This window comes from Thunnus maccoyii, chromosome 23 (assembly GCF_910596095.1).
Source record: "Thunnus maccoyii chromosome 23, fThuMac1.1, whole genome shotgun sequence".
In the NCBI taxonomy this organism is placed as follows: Eukaryota; Metazoa; Chordata; class Actinopteri; order Scombriformes; family Scombridae; genus Thunnus; species Thunnus maccoyii.
The window spans coordinates 8499784-8519195 of record NC_056555.1 but is presented as its reverse complement, the minus strand read 5'-3'; the positions used below and the strand labels follow the sequence as shown (position 1 = coordinate 8519195).

General features: G+C 39.2%; 1 protein-coding gene across 3 annotated transcripts in view; it reads right to left on the bottom strand.

Moving 5' to 3' along the window:
- Positions 1–18810, bottom strand: part of LOC121890469 (kinesin-like protein KIF21A) — a 37714-nt gene extending 18904 nt beyond the window's left edge. For 2 of the 3 annotated variants that reach the window (XM_042402751.1, XM_042402753.1), the window contains exons 1-2: positions 18411–18810; positions 1227–1449 (exon numbers count right to left, since the gene is read on the bottom strand). In XM_042402751.1, the coding sequence (XP_042258685.1) occupies positions 1227–1449; positions 18411–18454 (267 nt within the window). In that variant the 5' untranslated portion in view covers positions 18455–18810. The remainder of the gene's footprint in view (positions 1–1226; positions 1450–18410) is intronic. The other variant, XM_042402752.1, reaches the window with a different exon arrangement.
- Between the last annotated feature and the right edge of the window lie 602 nt (positions 18811–19412).

The following is a 19412-nucleotide window of genomic DNA, read 5'->3' as shown; positions in this document are numbered from 1 at the left end:
CTGGCAATAGCTGTGCATTATCCTCAACTCTCTGCGATGCATGGGGGAGTAAATGAGTAAAATACTTTATTTCAACTTCTGCTTTAATTGAGTATTAAAGGAATAGTTGATATTTTGGAAAATATGCTTATTTGCTTTCTTGCCGGGAATTAGAGGAGAGGATCAATACCATTCTCATGTCTGCCCATTTAATAGGAAGCTGGAGCAAGTAGTCGGTTAGCTTGGCTGAGCATGTGGACTGAAAACAGCAAGCCTGGATCTGTCTACCAGCACCTCTTGAGGTCACAAATTAACACATTATAACTTGTTTGTTTAATCTGCACACAAGCTGAAGCATAAAAACAACGATTTTCTGTTTTCTAGGGGTTTATATGCCAGGCTACTTCCGGCTGGGTGCAGTGACTTGCTGCAGGAAGTCACTGTATGAATCAAATAAACACGATATATTAATTTGTGAGCTGTGGAGGTGCTAGTAGGCAGATTTTGTTACTTTCAGCCAGTGTCACACTAGCTGTTTCCTCCTGTTTCCAGTCTTTATGCTAAGCTAAGCTAAGCATTTCCTGTTTGTATCAATCTTCTCGTCTAACTCTTGGCAATAAAGTGCATCAGTGTATTTCCCAAAAGGTCAAACTGTTCCTTCAAACTGTTGAGCTGCCAGGTGGGGGGGAGCGTGGCAGGTTTCATCTGTTTAATGTCTCTTAATTATGTTTCGATATTGTGGTTTAGTTAGGTTCTTTGGTATGAGGTGAAGTAATCTGTAGCCACACTCTGCTTTCTTTGGGAAAAAACTCCCCCTCTATCTCACCCTCTCAGGCTGATCTATTAGTGCCAGTATATAGCTGTGGTGGTGTCAGCAGGTTGGAACAGGTCAGCTGATAGTGTATTGACAGATCGGGTGCGGCTGTGAGGATTGTTCACTCCCTTATTCCTTGTCTGATGATATGAAATGAACTCAGCTTGATATCACATGCTGCATGCCGTAAATCTCAGAATGCTTGACACAGCTCCATTGCCTTGGGTGATGCAAACTGGAAAAGTGTACGTGCGTGCATGGTTGATGTAAATTTTCGCGTGTACTATGCCGCTCTGCTGAATATGCTAAAGAAACAGTGACAAATGCATACCATACTACATTTTTTACATTGAAAGGTAAACCTGTGTACGTGCATTCATTTGTGCATGTGCATGAGATGTGTGCAGGCATGCAAAACCTGCAAAGAACCAACCTGTCCGTATGCAAAGATTGTGGCATTGTAGCCCTCAAAGCAACCATCGATGAGCGTCTCGGTGCAGTGGGTGTAGATGGTGTCCTGCTGGGTGTCCATGTCGAAGACATAGTCATAAGTGAAGGCCTTGTCCTTACCCAGGACCACCTGTGGCTCCCCGGGCATCACATACGTACAGATGTGACAGCCCTCGATCTTCTCTTTGGCCAACTGAGGACGAATCCTAGTAGACACACAAAGAGACAGAGAATTAGATTTTGAACTGCCCACCCCGATTTTGGCTTAGCTTTCAGCTTATCTAGGAAATATAATCCCAGAATAGATCTTTTTTAGCAGGAGACACAGCATTAACTCTCTTCTGCAGGGCTGACTGCTGCTTATAAATGACATGGTGGTGTTAAATAGCAAGAAGCAGCTTTGCCTATAAAAACGTGACATTTGTGATAAACCAAAGTAGAGCTGCAAGGATTAATCAATTGATTAGTTGATCGACAGATAATAAATCCATTAATGGCAACTATTTTGATCATGGCTTAATCATTTTGAGTCATTTTTAAGAAGAAATGCCCAAATTCTCTGGAGTCAGCTTCTCAAATGTGAATATTTTCTGGTTTCTTTAGTCCTCTATGATGAGAAAACTGAATATTATTGGGTTGGGGATTGTTGGTTGGGACAAAATAAAACATTTAAGGCTGCATCCTGAGCTTTGGGAAACAGACATTTTTCACTATGTTGTGACAATTTATAGACCAACTAATCGACTGATTGAGAAAACAAGCAACAGATTAATATGTAATAAAAATAATCATTAGTTGTAGTCCCAAACCAAAGTATTGGACAAATTAAAATTCTGAACTAGTGATGGTACTAGATAAAAAGTTAGGGGATCACTACAGTTATTTAAATTGATCCTATGGCGAATATGAATGTTTGAACCAAATTTCATGGGAGTAAATGTTGAGACATTTCACTGAAAAAGTGAAAAATTTGACCTGCTGGATGTGCTAGAGAGAAGTCAGGGGATCAACAAATCTGCATGATTAATCTTCTGGGAGCTCTGAGGGACTGAATTTTATAGCAATCCATCCACTAGTTGTTATGCAATAGACTGCCACTAGAACGGCTAGAAATTAAGCTCCGTCAAGGACATTTTCAAGATCAATTTCAAAAACTTTTAGGGCCTCAGTTACATCTTCTTAAATCCACAAACTTTATAATGTCTTAGATTCGAGCCCTGGCAACTCTGCTCTGTGGATGTTTGTGACCGTGAGTGAGGGAGAGGAAGAGCAGTAGCTGTCTGTACATAAATCTAAAACTCTGATCAAGAATCTGTCTTTTATAGTTTAGCACTATGATTGATTATTACAGATCTGATAGTAAAAAACGAAGCTGAACTGAAGACAGGTAATATTTCTCACTGAGCTGTAGGCAGGTGAGTGCTGCTACTATGTAGTGTGTGTGTGTGTTTGTGTGTGTGTTTATGTGTGTATGTAGGACCCTACAGTGCCAGCACACTCTCCAGCAGGCAGCATACACAGCACAGTGCCCTCACTGTTCATGAGAGAGAGCTTTTGGTAAACAGTCGCACCCTGGATTTCATTAAGGAATTGCTCTGTTTGCTTTCGTTCAAATAAACCCAGTTATTACATCATTTCCTCCCATGATGCCCCTCTGCATCATCACTGAGCTCACTGTCCACCTGAAGAAGACGTGGAAATATTGAAGGCAGACCAAGGAAATATTTGGACATATTGGAAACATTAAATGTCAAAAATACTGGAAGATACTATGGAAGAAATGGTTGTCAAAAATTCAGTACAAGTACATTAATTCATCAATTAAAATACTGGAAATTTCCTTCCAGGAAGTTTTGTGGACACTAAATTCATTTCTCCAAGGATACAGTCAAATGAAGCCAGATAAATGAGGAATACATTAAAGAGATAAATACCCTAGACACCTGAGAATCTCTGAGCTGTATCGTTATAAATGGCTGCTATTGTTGCTCTCTGCTGGCAGGCATCAACTCTGTTTGTGTGTGTGAGTGATACTTTGCATGCAGTTTGTATTCTGTGTGCAATACTTGTGTGTGTGTACACATTTGTGCCTTGTTTGTGTGTGTCGGTGCATTAAAAAGACTCTCCCATTCACAGCAAGAGTCTATAGAAGAAGTGAAAGGGCTGAAAGGACGGTCAGAGAGAGCATGTATGTGTGTGTGTGTGTGTGTGTGTGTGTGTGTGAGAGAGAGAGAGAGAGAAATCAAGAGAAGAAAAGAAAGTAAGAAAGAGAATGCAAGAGAAAGTAGAAGCTAGCGAGGCTACAGTAGTAAACATCCACAGAGGTGTCATTGTGCGTGTGTGTGACATCAGATCCCAGCTATTTAGCAGACTCTCTCTGGGATTACAGCCCTGATGAGAAAAGAGGACAGAGCCAGGGAGGAACTGATGGATGCAGGCTGGAGGTGACACACACACTCTTACCTGCAGTAACTGTACACCTGGAGTGCATAATCACTCTCAGCTTTGTGTCGTGGTCATCAGAATCACCCAAATGATCACAGAAACTGTAGTTTACACAATGAACTGTAAGTTAGCAACGTAACACATTTACCCCTTGTAGAAAGGACATCCACTGTCTGCTTTCATCCTGCTCATGCTTTTTGTTTTTCACTTAATTACATTTCACAATTAATTAAAAAATGTGCCCATTGTAGGTTACTGGAGGAGATTTGGAGTTTGGCTGGTTTATCTGGGAAATCTGAACTACAGTGCAGTTTATCTGAGAAGAATTGAGAATTTTACTAAAATATCTTAACTTACCTACCTAAAGTAGCAGAAAATGTCTTTGATTTGTATTAATTCTTAGCATATTATCATTTGAACCTAATCTCAGTGGCACAACTGGATTATTTGACAATCTGAGCACATTTTTTGAAATGACAGGTTTCGAATTTGAATCTATATTGTATGTAAGTAAACAATGTAATCTTCAGAGTTATCATGTTTTTATTCAATGTCAACACTACAGTGACAACAACACAGCCCTACAAAACCCACACCTAAAGTTTTACAGCACTGCTCATTAAATCATACATAATACAGGTAGTTTCAGGTGAAACTGATGTAACTGTAACAGTCATGGGTCATCTGAGGAGACTGTGATTTAATAGTAGGATGGTTTAGGGCATTAGAGGAGTGAATCTGCATTATTCCCTTTGGCCCCCTTCCCAAAAGTTGACAGAGAGCCATTACTGTAATCCCATGTAACAATAGAGGCACTCACTCACTGTTCACTGGGGAATGAAGTCACTGGGTTATTGTTCACTTCAGGAATTTACAAGAAGTGTGATGAAAAATGGACTTCAACAAGAAGAAAACACTTGATAAGATGTAAAATTTAATCAGTAAACCACTGAAGAACTAAAGGAACAAGCCTGTCTTTCTGTAGCTTCATTCAGAATAAATGCTAAGGCTCTCTGTTTGTGTTCAACTCCACAGTGTGATGCAATGTTTGTTTTCTAGACTTCTACGACATCCCCAGTGTCCTCCATACATAGAGAGAACAAGGGGGGGCTACAGAGGAAAAGGAATGCCTGAGAAATAAAGGGAAAGAGAGATAAAGAGACAGAGAGAGAGACTAGACATAATGGTTACAGCCCAGACAAAACATCGATGACAATCTCTGCATTAGGAAGCTGCCACAGTCTATTCAGTCAAACAGACCTATTATCTGCCTGGGTAATGAAGGTCTTTCACATCACAAAACCATCACACAGAACTGAGAGACAGAAACTCACCACTAGCACCGCTCACATCTACTCTTTGTCTCTCATGTCTTGGATCTTAAAGGTGCTTCAAGTGGCCAATTTCAAAAGAAAGATTTTCACATATACCGTTGTCAAATTAATAGTGACTCCATGTTTTCATTAATGCAAAGAAACTGGACTTAGTAGAAGATAAACCTCATGCTCACCCACTCAGAAAGATAGAATGTTAATTATTGGATAATTCTGCAAAATCACAGATTACATTCAATGACAATGTTTTATTTCATGGATTATTCCTACAGTATTTTGGCAACTTGAGTATAGTTAGAGGTTTGACATTTTGTGAAATGTGCCAAGAATTAGATACCACTCTTATATCAATGCTTTAAATATGAAGCTACAGCCAGCAGACTATTAGCTTACTACCACCAATTAACAGGTTATATTTCATTTGTATAACTGTACAAAAAACAAATTGTGTAAAAATGACAAATAGTGTTTTTTAGGGGGGTAGAGAGGGGTAACCCCCGTAAAACCCCAATTTGTCATTTTAACACTTAGTACGGATTAAACAAATGAAACATAACATGTCATTTGGTGTTTTTTAGTTTAGCAAGTAGGCAGATTTTTTTTAAACTTTTGGACAAAGGCAGGCTGGCTGTTTCCTCCTCCAGTTTCCAGTCTTTATGCTAAGCTAAGCTAAGCTAAGTTAAGTTAAGCTAAGCATCTAATGCCTGTTTTTAAAATTGAATTACATTTTAACAGACAGCTATGAGAGTGGTATCCATCCTTTTATCTCTTGCCAAGAAAGCAAATCAGTGTATTTCCCCAAAACAATTCCTCATTTAGGATGAGACAACTAAAACCCTTAGTTTAGGTCATAGAAAGTACAAAATGCTAACATTAATTGTTGGATCTCACATATGCCTGTCCACCACCTCCATTCCCTTCCTTTTTGCCTTGCTACATAAAGACACATTACTTCCTGCATTTTCACCAAATGTTTGCATTGGACACCAATATTACACTGCAACATTGTACCCTAAACAGATGTTGATAGTGTACTATAATGAATGAAAGTCAATAGCTGTTTAGAAGATTGAAAAATAATTCTTAAAAACATAGCATGCTTTATAAAATGGTAAATATGTTCTATGTATTTGATGGGTAAAACATACAATACTACTACCTTCAAACATTTGCTTTTATACACATTGTGCATCATTAGATTTCTAATGAATAGATAATGTCCAGTATGTCTCAGCCTTACAGTCATGATGTTTGAGCACTGTGGCACAATGGACCTCTATTTTGAGTATTTTTGGGATGTGTATATAGTCACAACTAATACAAGTTCTGGCATCAGACATCCCAGCTAAACATAAACAGCTGAGGTGTGAAGCACGCCCTGCTGGCATATTATTAGTGTGACTGACTTTAGCTGGCTTCACTCTGTGGTTCAACCCAAAACACTCTCCTAGCTCCTGGCTGAATGAGGGCTGCCCTTCAGCACTGCGGAGACTCACGGCGCTAATCCACCTTCTAGAGTGACACACACAGGCTCCACACAGGATGTTTCTCCAGGAAATTTAACTCCACCGCTTCCTTAACGTGCACATTAAAGCTGTCACACACATGCATGTAGACATGCAGGCCTCAGCACTTTCATACATACATACAACACACATACTTTCATTTGTGATTATTAGTTTTTGGGGAGTTGTTTCACTAAATGTAATTAGGGTAGTACAGCAGCTTGATGATCCTTGAGTTTGAGATTGATTTGTGATTCTTGTGGTGCTTACTATTATTTATATTGCTCTGTATAGTAACATATATTTAAGTGATATGTTGATAGAGCCTGTTTTAACATTATCAAGAGCTTTAACAACTTTTATTGATACTAACTATCAGATGTGAACATTCCCATTCACAGGCATACACACACACACATACACATACACACACAGATCAGAGGCCCCCAAGGCCGAGTGAAAACCTTTGTGTAATAACTGCTCAACACATTAATCTGCTATGACAGTTTCAGCCTGTTGGTACTAAGAGGAACAATCACTAAGAAGTTCCAGACTGGGGAGGATTAAAGGGATACGTTTACATAGTGATTTTTTCAGCGTTTATCGCCAGGCACATTACTTGCATTGGTTTTCACTTAAACAACATATATAATATACAAATATAATACAGAATCCAGGAAGGATTGTCGTTTTGATGGAGTCAAAAATCAACCCGAAGGAGCACAATCCAAAAAAGAAAACAAAAAACTATGGCACAGTAAAACCACAAAGGAAGAAAAGGAGCCAAGCATCATTTAACTAGATATCTCAATTTTAACACAGATTACTTTAAAGGAATAGTTCCACATTTCAGGAAATAAGCTTATTTGCTGTGCTGAGAGATAAATGAGAAGGTTGATACCAGTCTCATATCAGCAACAAATGTGACATGATGTGTTAATTAAAAATTCAAATTCATATTATACAACGTTTAACCTCTGCTGTTAAAGAAACTGTGCCTTACCAGTACCTTATGTTACCTTTTAGTTGTTTAGTTGACTTCTTTGAGCCAAAGTGACAAACTGGCTGAGTGTTCATTGTTTTGCTTAAGGACACTTTAGGGAAACAGGTGCATCAAAGCTATGACAGATCACCAGTTCTATTCCAATATGACAAGAGATAAAGAAGTAAACTGAGCAGCGTTTAAGCACACTTCAATAAGAGAAGCCTCTGAGTGGCACTGACCGATGTGAGGAGTTCAGCGTGATGAGATACAGTTCACTGAACCCTCCTAAGAGATGCTGAGAGACGAAAGGGAGACGCACGCACACACAGTATAGCCCATATACGTGTATATATACCTATTCAAACACACATACACACACACACATTACAGACAGAGACACACACAGAGGGGCTTTGTCAGCCTCTCCCCATGTGACAAGTCCTGTTAGACTCCTGCTCTCAGTCTCATTACTGCGATTACAGTGACAGCCTGAGAAACTGTAGACGCCTCCTACACACACGCACACACACACACGCGCGTGCACAAAACTGGAGACAAATCCAGACATCATATACCTTTCACCTGGATTTCGGGACAGTCAGAGGTTTCAGTTTGTTAACTTCTATTTGCAAACAGTACAAAGAAAAGGACAACTTCAGAAGCCAGGTAACTCTGACTTAAGTTAAGAAAAACAAGTTTTGAGTCTGAATACAAAAAAAAAGAATATTTTTGTTTACTTTCTTATTCAAAATGGCAAACAATGACTGGACAAATAGGAGTGCCACATTTGGGTGTGCATGCAATACAGCATACATACTTTAAAACACTGAAACATACACTCAAAAAGACAAAACCTTTGATATGATAGTATGTTAGAATAAAGTAGACATGACTGTGATGTAAAATTCTGAAATATGAAAAACAAATCTGATTTTAAAGACCATTTTGGATCTGCTCCTGCCAATGAAGAGAGACACATAAACCATCACTCTTCTGCTAATTTATTAAACATAATAAATAAAAGAAATCGAGAGGATACAAGAAAAAAGATGAGTCACTCCATCAGCACCATGCTGATCTCACCCTTCCTGAAAACACAGCTAATCAGATCCCATGCTGACATCACTCCTCCTGACAATCAGCCGATCAATTCGCTCCCCGGAGATGCAGCCGATCACCCTGCGTCATCACTGACAACAGCAACAAAGCAAAATGTTTCAGGCTCGCTAATCTAATCTAATCGGCAATAATCAAATTTTTTGGCTTTCTGTTGTGGCTCACTTAAAATAATCATGTACAGCTGGCACAGTCTGCCTTGAGTGATTCAGCAGAAACAGAGAGGAACATCTGAGCCCACAAGGCAACAGACAACAAGAGTCTTTTCTCCACAGCCTCACCGCTAACAGCACAGTGACTCACCACCTGACCTCATCACATATAGTCACATAGTTTTGGATATTAAAAAACTCTAAGAGGCGTTAAATAAGCGTAATAATGCAGCATGAAACGCCTATAATATACTGTATCTGTTCTGTCTTTAGAACATACAGTATATTCCATCAGTTGGCTGAGATTTGCGGCGTTTAAAACACAAAATCTCCAAGCTAAATTGTTTTGTGTTGATAATTTACTTGTCCTAATTGTGAAAATATGACATTGTGGTCTTTGTTAGCTACTGTCTGATGTCCTTTGAAGTTCAAATCCAGATTCGTTCCAATCTAATGTAAAATAATCTGATTGTAACGTCCATTTCCTGCTATATCCTGAAACGCAGGCCCAGTTTTGCTTTAAAGGGACATTTCACCCAACGTTTTGAGGTCGATTTCTGCTTCAACTCCGATACAATGGAGGTAAATTATGTTTTTGGTGCTCACAGCATTGAAAACAATATATTTAGAGATTGTTTCTTCTGGTGTAATGTAGGCTAGGCTATTTTCTTTATTGATTTATCTGTCAATTATTTTCTCAATTAATCGTTAATTGCTCGGTCTCTAAAATGTCAGAAAATGATGAAAAATGTCAATCATGATTTCCCAAAGCCCAAGATGCAACCTGAAATGTCTTGATTTGTCCAATCAACAGTCCACAACTCAAAGATATTCAGTTTACTGTCATAGAGGACTAAAGAAACCACAAAAATATTCATCTTTAAGAAGAACTTTAACATTCTTTTTCTTAAAGAATGAAAGCAATTAATTGATTATCAAACTAGCTGGCAATTAATTTTCTGTTGATCATATGATCAATTAATAATCATCACTGCAGCTCTAGTTTCTTCCCTTTAACCTTGTAAAAATGTAAGAAAGTAAAGGTCAAAAACTTTCTTTCTTTGTCAGCTGAGCCAAGGGACACAAATAGTCAGCATTCAGGTCTGTGATTGTGTAAAATATGAGGAACGTTGAGATTTACACACTCCATGTTTGTCTCAAAACTGCAGAATCTATCTCCAGATTATATGCTTCTCTTCATCTATATCTCCCTTTGTAAGATCTTTGTGTATATAAGAAAAAACGGAAATCATTTTCAGTTTAAAAATTGTGAGCCCAGAGGGAAAAAATTAAAAATTCAGATCAGCACCACACCCTTTTAGCACTCATAATGTGCCGGGGAATAAAAAGTCTCATCTCAATAACATCTGAGGCTAAGCGGCTGAAGAATGTCTGAGTGCTTTGATGAAGATGTGATTGGATTGTAGTCCTCTGATATGACTTGATGGCAGTGATGCTATCCAACAGCAGTTAATGAGGGACCACACTGCACTACACACACACACACACACACACACACACTCTACTGACCCTGTGTTGCTCATGTAACTGAGACAAGAGAAGTGCAATCACTCGGATTTCACACACACACACACACACACACACACACACACACACACACACACACACACACACACACACACAGGTAGCTACTACAGCCCTAATCCTTCTTCTACTAGTCAAAGGCTTCTATTCTACTGAAGTGTAAATACTGAGAAGCTTCTCTCTCTGTTCCTCAGAAACATGATCACACCACCACTGCATTCATTCACATCCTTTTAAATGTCTGTGAGCTTCAAAATAGCCTTCAGGTGCACTATAATGATTCCTTTACATAACAATACACACACAAACATCTGCCAGCAGGTGCACTTGTGTGTTTGTATTTGTGTGTGTGTGTGTGTGTGTGTGTGTGGACAGGCTTGTTTAATAAGCTTCTGTTGGCCGGGGTCTAACGGCCGCCCTTAGCAAGAGGAGAGAAGAAAAAACTAGATCTTACTGACAGTGAAAAATGTGAAAAGACTGGGAAACAATGGGCTGCTGCTGTAAAGAAGGACTCTGTTTTTAGTAACAGTCTCTCCATTGTCAAGCAGTTGCTGTTGACATCAAGGGCCAATTCATTATATCACTGTCTTCAGTGCACTTCTGTAGACAGCGAGCTGAAACTAGTCTGCAACCTGTCAGAGGCTCACTAATTCATCTGTACAGGATTTAGAATGAAGGATGTATCATGTATGCAGGGATAGACAACATTCAAAAGGTAATCTTGTAATAGATCAATATGCAACTAACAAACTCTGTGTTTTGAGATGAAAAACGTCTCAAGAAAGAACCATTTTTATCTCATCTTGTAATCTTGACATAACATTTTTTTGTTTCCAGAGTTTGACGTAATAAAGTTTGGTTTCCGATTATTTCATGATCATGCACAAAGAGACGGTCAAAACAATTTTCTTGTGATCTTTAAATAAATAATTATCCAATAAAATCCACATGACAGCAGACTTTTGGTCATTTTCAAGGAAGAAAACCAAACATTTATCTTCTAAGATATGAAGATTTGTGTTTTTTCTCTGTTTGATGTCATTGTAAATAGTAAAATATTAAAGATATTAAAAGACTGCAGTAAAACAGGTGCATCATTACACTTGTGGATGGGTTGTGCGCTTGATGAAGTAATTTTCTCAAAGACTATACTACAGAAGGCACTGATTATTTTTTGCCAACCAGTATGGATGTGAACTGTTGCCTCCAGCAGTGGATCATGGGGATTTACATTCATTCTCAGTCAAAGGATGCATTCATGGCATCCTGTGGTTGGCAGGAAAACTTCCTATGTAACGTATGACAAAGACCTTGAATCCTTCCCCTCAAAGTCCAGCGTGAAAACAGCTGTGCAGTAATGTCACAGAGTGACAATGGGAATGAGAGGGGTCAGAGAGAGAGAGAGTTCTGCTGACTCAGTGTTTCAGTTTCCCCCTCCTGACGTTCTTCGCATTGGCCAATGAGCGCCTTTCCATTCACATGGTCGTCACTGCACACCCCAAGCCTTGAAAGGATCCACGGTCACCATGGTGACGACTAACACTGGTCCCAATCAGGCTGCCACAGGGAAATTCTGACTGGGTCACTGATCACATCTCTGACTGCTTCCTGGGTCAAAGGTTGCTAGGCAGGAAGGAGGTAGGGTCAGAGGGTGGCAGAGGAAGGTGGCTGTCAGTCCGACTGGCAGCAGGAGAGGGCGTGTGAGGATAACACACACATACACACACACACACACACACCAATGGGCTCCAGCATTGATACCAGCTTAATGGAAACATTCCTTTTTGACAAGGACAGTCCAGCCCAATGATGGCACTCGAGGGACATCAGTGGAAATGAAAGATGAGAGCAGTGAAAAAGTGAGGAAAATAACATGTTTTGCATACATTTATGGGACATTAAAAAATGTTTTTGTTTTGGAAGTGAAATGTCAGCATATGATTCCAGGAGAAACAAAAAAATAAATGAAAATAAATCCATATTGAATTAGCCTTTGTCCATGCTAGTTTATACAGAAGTTATTGAATATCTCAGTAAATGCAATATCACATGACAGCAGCTGGCAGACGGTGTGTAGCACGCTTAGCTTTGTGTCTCAGTTCACTCGAGTTGCTTCATGAATATTTACCATGAACATGCCTGAGTGGACACGGGCTTATGCATGTGCACACACACTCATAGGAGCATACGCTATGCTTTTGTACCGTGGCAGCAGGCGCACAGCCTTTGCCCTCAAACATAATCCACAAAGGTCAAAGGGGCGGGACTTGTGGCTGACGGATGCTTAGAGGAGCCAATAGCAAATTGACAATCTGGATATCAGTAAAGGGATAGAGTTGGTGGGGGTTTTACTAGGTCTAGTTTGCATTTGACCAATTTGTTTGCAATACACTTTGCATGAGATTACATTTCAAAACAGTATTTATTTATTTTGGAAATACAGACGTCATGGGGTTAAATCTAGCTTCACATTAACTGCTGTAGGCTGTAGATGTCAGATATGACTTGCTTATTCCACCAAGGGCTGGACAATATAATAATATATACCATAAGACAACACAAATTTGTCAGAGATTTTGCCATACTGTTAACCATGTTCGTACTCCTTTAACAGCTACAACTAACATTATTATTTTCATTAGTGATTAGTTTGCAGATTAATTGATGAATTGTTTGGTCTGTCAGAACGGAAATTGACATTCAAATTGCTTGTTTTGTCTGACCAGCTGTCCAAAATCCAAAGGTATTCAGTCTAGTATAAAAAAACAAAGAAATCTGAAAGCTGGAACTAGCAAAAAAAATACTTCAAGGATTTCCAAATCCACTAATCAATTCAACGAATAATGGTTTCAGCTCTAATTATTTTAATATCTTGAATTTTATTAGAGCATTGTGGGCTATTTTGCATAACAACTGTTTACATATCATATAATTGAAACATAATCATATTATTATATTATATATATAACATGATATGACATTGTATACATAGCCTACTGTATAAATCTACAAACAATAGATTTTATATGATTTTGAAACAATGTGATAAAAATACCTTCATTCCTCAGGTATATTAGCTGAATTGTCCAAAAAGAGACATCACTATCTGGTTATTTTATCCATATAGAGTTCCATGTTCATTTTTCCAGAAAGTGTTCCATATCATATTTCAAAATGACATGTATGTGCATATATGCTGAGGACTTCATTCAAATTGCCCACCCCTACTTCCACGTGATAACAGATTCACTAAAAGGCTGTCTCCTATGTCAAGCATTAAAAAATAATTTTTAAAGATGATTTCCATTTCAATTTCCATTTCCTTTTTTTAAAAGGTCATTCTAACTCATCTAATGAAAGAGGAAAGACTATTCTTAATTTAACAGTCAGTATGAAACCTGAATCCTCACTGCTGGCTACTTCTGGCTATAAGCTCTGAATTATTAAAGCTGCACTTCAAGGATATTGCCAAACTAATAAGTCACTTGACTGGCTCCTTCAGGCAAAGTCTGCAACATGACTTGCTTCTTGGATAAATTGTTAACTTCTTGTATTGCTTTTTCATGGAGTATGGGACGAGATAAACATTTGTGGGCATGTGCAAACACACAAACACACACGCAGATGGGCTGTTACATAAGGAAAGAGATGTGGAACACACACAAACACGTTCACACAGGGAGTAACTTACTGTACGCTGACTGTGTGTGTTTGCTGAGTCGTCCCACAATGTGCTACTGAAGTGCCCCATCTGTATGCTGTCAGGTGTGAAAAACATCTTCCAAACCAGAAATGACAGCAGAGCACATGCACCTAAGGCTTAAATAATCTTACTGAAGATCCATCAAGAGGTAAGTACTGTATGCTTTTAAAGAGCAAATAGACTTTTATGTTACATCATCTTTCCAGTAATACATCAAAATGACAAAAACTGCCTCAAACGCCTTCCCTCTGTTCTCGCTCCAGACTCCTTTCATTCTTGTTCTTCCTACCTTTAAAAAAAAAAGGCAGAATTAAGCTGATAAAGAAGCGTTTCATCACTCTGGACTTTAGGGATGGTGGGATTAGGAACTTGCTAACAGACAGCATTAACCTCGCAGGCTGAGGCAGGTACTGGTTGGCAACCTGCGAGCTGACTACTGCAAAGACACACACAAACACACACACACACTGCTAACTAAACTATTACAGGCCAGGGAGACACACCAATGAAAGTCTTTCAGATGCTGTAAGGTTCAGGTTCACCGCAACTCTGAAACTCCAAAATAATTAGAATGTTGCTACGGCGATAAATCGTGCTGAAAACAGCAACATAAAGCTGTGGTTTGACGTTCAAAGAGATGATGAGAGTGATTTAGTAGCAGATGAAAAGGTACAACTTGCAGTGATTATTAAGTGAAAATCAAATATACTTTCAGTAACAGATGACATCTGTTACTGAACCTTCATGTTTATCATATAATCTTGATATGATTTGCTATAATGTACTTTATAAAATCACAACAAAAAATGTTAGCTAGGGTGTGTGGAAGGGTGTATCCCATATCCCTGTTAAGGAGGTGTAGGTGCAGTAAAAGTTGTTCTCCAGTGGTTTGGCTAGCTTGTCTTCATGTTTTTATTGTGAATGTTACACTTGAGACTCCTTGAAAGAGCTTCTATGTTCCCACAACTTTACTGTTCTCAGTGAAAAGGCTCTGATAAACCTAACTGACCAGAAGACAGATAAAGTTGATGAAAAAATGGAACATTTAGCAGCTAAAAGGCCATATATTTCCCACAGGATTTGGTTAAGACTAAAACAGGGCTAAAGTATTGAACTTACATCCGCCAGGTCACCAGAAACTCGACACCAAATGAATGCTAATGCTGCTCCGAATCTCCTCTGCAAATTGGCAACTGTCTGCTAACTAGTTTGCCATATTAAATTTAAAGGTGATAATACTGTATGTTGTTTAAAGCTTGTTTCCGTTGCCCAAGTGGCCAAAACAATTAGTAAGAGGTTTAAAGATAAATGATAAATAATAAACCTACAGTCATTGATTCTTTTTTTGGCCATTTGGGGACAGTACAACAAACTGTAAACACAAGTTGATATGTGTAATGTGTTAGCTAGCAGTTTCTTATACATCGAGCAACCACATTAGCATTCATTTGGGGTCATATTTCTGTCCCCCCAATGAATGTAAGTCCAATATTCACTCTTTTCTTTAGCTGTGTTTTGGTCTCCAGCACCTCCTAAGGGAAATATCTGACTTAAAGGTCCAGTGTGTAGAATTTAGTGGCATCGAGCAGAACAGCAAAAATGGAATATAATATTCATAAGTATGTTTTAATTAGTGTACAATCACCTGAAAATAAGAATCATGTTTTCGTTACCTTAGAATGAGCTCTTTATCTCTACATAGAAGCGGGTCCTCATGTTGCACTGCAATGTTTCTACAGTAGCCCAGAACGGACAAACCAAACACTGGCTCTAGCGAGGGCCTTTCATGTTTTTTGCAAGTTTTGAGGGTACTGTGGGTTCTCCTACATGCTTGAAAGGGGAGGGGTATTCAGTTGGTTGCAATCTGCAACCTCACCGCTATAGGCTACTAAATCCTAAACACTGTTCCTTTAAGCAGCTAAATGCTCCACCATGTTCACCAGCTAGCCGCTAACTTTGTTTGCTGTTTGTTGCTAGGCCGATACTGTAGTATTCGGTTGTTTTAGCAGAGCTAGTTTGCTGAAAACAGCTGCCTGCTGCGTCAAGAAACAAGGCTGATGAGAGCGCAATCACTGAACCAAAACAGTCAAGTTGAGGGCCGTATCAACACAAAACAATGAGCTGAAAGATGCTAAAAAGCTCCACAGAGCAGAGGGGAACTGCATAGTGGGGCGATAATTTGCTGTGGGTTTGTCACCATGAACCACACCTTTCTCATTCTGCATCATAATTTGACCCATTATTCATATACAAATACTGATTAGTGCAGCTTTAAGTTTTCTCTGTTTAATTTGTTAAACATTTCAAACAAACTGAGCCATTGTAACATTATGAGTTCCACAATGGCTTTCCTTGCTTTTAGCCCAAATGACCTACACTCATTCATGTAAATACTATCTATTTGAATTTTTGACAGAGATGATGCCTGGTGTGATGCAAGAAGATTAAGCAGTGCTGTGAGCCTGCAGGTAAGGTCATGGTAGTCTCTGTGACGGGAAAAGGATCTGCTCACCTTGTGCGTGCGTGTGTGTGTGTGTGTGTGTGTGTATGTAAAAGAAACAGAGATTAGTGACAAAGCATTTCAAGTCTGACTGCCGACCTAAGAAGAGGCTCTGAACTATTGACTCTTTCTACAATCACACCCTGACTCAAGATTCACAATTGTTTCCATTGTGAAGGAAGTATTAATTTTTCGCTGTTATCGTATCACAATGACCAAACCCAACTCTAATCTAAATCATACATCATTTTACCTACCTTCCTCATGGGAAAACGTATGTTGGTTCATATATAATTTATGATAAATTCAAAAGCTCCCATTAAATGAATGAGTGACTAGAAGAATGGATGAAAGACAAATGAATGACTGAAAGAATAAACCAAAGAATAGTTGACTGACCATCAATAGGACTAAAGGTGGAAACCCAACTAGCAAACAAGATGACAGAGCTCTCAAAATAATTAATGAACTACAGCTTTCTACCAGGACAAAGTAGCAGGTAGTTTCCACTCAAACAGACAAACACACAACTTTCTGTAAACTGATTTGTCATATTATCATTTACGTTGTTTGTGATTATATGTATATATGTAGTGTTGCAAAGATTATAAATGTCTTAAAACATGACTACTTTAAATTAAGACATATCTATGTCCGTGTAAGTCTGCCAGACAAATGTAATCTTACAGTATTATTGTAATCTTGTTAATGAGACTACATAGGACTGGACAACCAGAGTGCATAATGGGATATGCCGGCAGATCTTGTATTATCTTTGAAGTGGAGACACAGGCTAGTATAACTGAGTTGGCTCAGTAAACAGAGTTCTGGGTCAAAGTCTGAATGCACAATAACAAGCGAGAAAAAGAGAGAGAGAGAGAGAAAGAGAGGGAGGAGAAATATGAGAGGAACCAGCTTTTGTCCTCTCTCTTCCACTGATCCAGTTCACATGACATTTCAGATTGTCTTTCCAAAACACACACACACACACACACACACACACACACACACACACACACACACACACACACACACACACACACACACACACAGACAGGCACCTGCTCCGGACTTTAGCTACCGCCCTATCATGTCAGTCTATTGATGTCTTTATTGATTTGTTATGTATTTCATTGTAGGTGCTGTGTCTGGGCAGATGTTTTTTGTTCTGTCCTGTTACACACACACAAACACACTAGACATACTGATATAACAGGTGACCAGGCGGTGACTATCTCAGTCTGACAGTGTGGATTGGCCTATGGGACAAGGGTCAGATCAGCATGATACAGCAAATGCAAACTGCCTGAAACTCAACACACAATAGGCTACAAATGCTATGACTGAAAACAAAACTTCTGCCTTGTAATATCCTGTATTTTACTCATTTGTGTCCTCCAGCCACTGTGTGTTGTCCTGACTACAGGAGACACACTGTAAAGGTGGCTTTACCTTGCCCTAATCCCATAGAGCTGAGACCTTCATTCATAAATCCACTACACAGCATGTACATGCAGTGCAGGTATTAACAAAAGAAGCTCAGGTAATCATGTGTTACTGTTCTATATTTGTTGAGTAAATCATACCACTAGTAACTATTAACTGCAAGGTTGTGGAATATGGAGAAGAAAATAATGTCTGTTCCATATTAGCTTTAAAATAAGAGCACAATTAGGGGAGGAGGGGTTTGTTTTGGGGGGATTTGGGGAGACATAAAGGGAAATTGGATGGGCTGGAGATGCACTGGTACATTAGAGTATCTGTTAAGTTACATATGGCCAATAGTGGATGGTGAAGCAGGAATAAAGGCAGGGATAACATGTGCAGGTGCGACACAAGAGCATCTTTGGGAGAGGAGGGTCCACCGCAGCTGCATCCTTACCTCAGGGCGACGCGCACCGAGCTCTCATCCGGCCCGCTGGTCATGGTGTCACCGGAGGATGGCCCTTAGCAGTCCGCTTAAAAATAGCTTGATTTCCCTTTCTTCTTTATCCTCTTACAAGACAAGAGAGCGCCGTGTGCCGCCCTCCCTCCACCTCCCAGAAAAGCACTTCTATGTTGAGCCTCCACCGCCGCCGCTCTCACCTCCTCCTCGGGCGACTGCAAATAGAAGCCATGTTTTATCTGATTATGATCAGATTGATTTGTTTTCCATAGCCGGGGAAACGTGTTTGAGTATCAGGCGGTGGTCACCTCCTCAGAGGCATCGTCTCTGGCTGCTGGCCGGGTAGAGCACAGTGTGTGTGGACGGTTCACTTGCCGTGTGATTGACTCCCAAGACGGAGCACGTAACCAAACTCCTCCTCCTGAGCTGCTGGGACGCAGAGAGGAGACACAAGCTGTCTGCAGCTCACACTGGAAACATGTACACACATTTCTAATGTTTACATTACAACTGCAGCTATAATAATAATAATAATAATAATAATAATAATAATAATAATAATAATAATAATAATAATGAAAAAAACCTTAAATAAATATTTTTTTAAATTTCAGGTTATCAAACTGAATTTATTTTTCTGAATACATGTTTTTATCTATTCATTATCATTCATAACAGCACGGGTGATAACTGTATAAGACTTATTTGTCTTTAAACTACATGTTTGATTGTAATTAATTTAACCTATATTTGATACTGTTCTTGCTTTACAATTCTAGAGCTGCTATGTGTATGCAGACTTTTGTCTGATATTGCCCTGTTCTGCATTGGTCAATAAAGTTTTTTCTAATGTCTTAAGACAGGCACAGTCAGACTCAAGCCATTGACTTTAACTGTAGCCTATTTAACATCAGGGTGACTGAGGGGTTGTCAGGTTTGATTTTTAAGCCCAGATCAAGTCTTTGACCATAAACCTCAATTTGAGGCCCTAAAAATGTC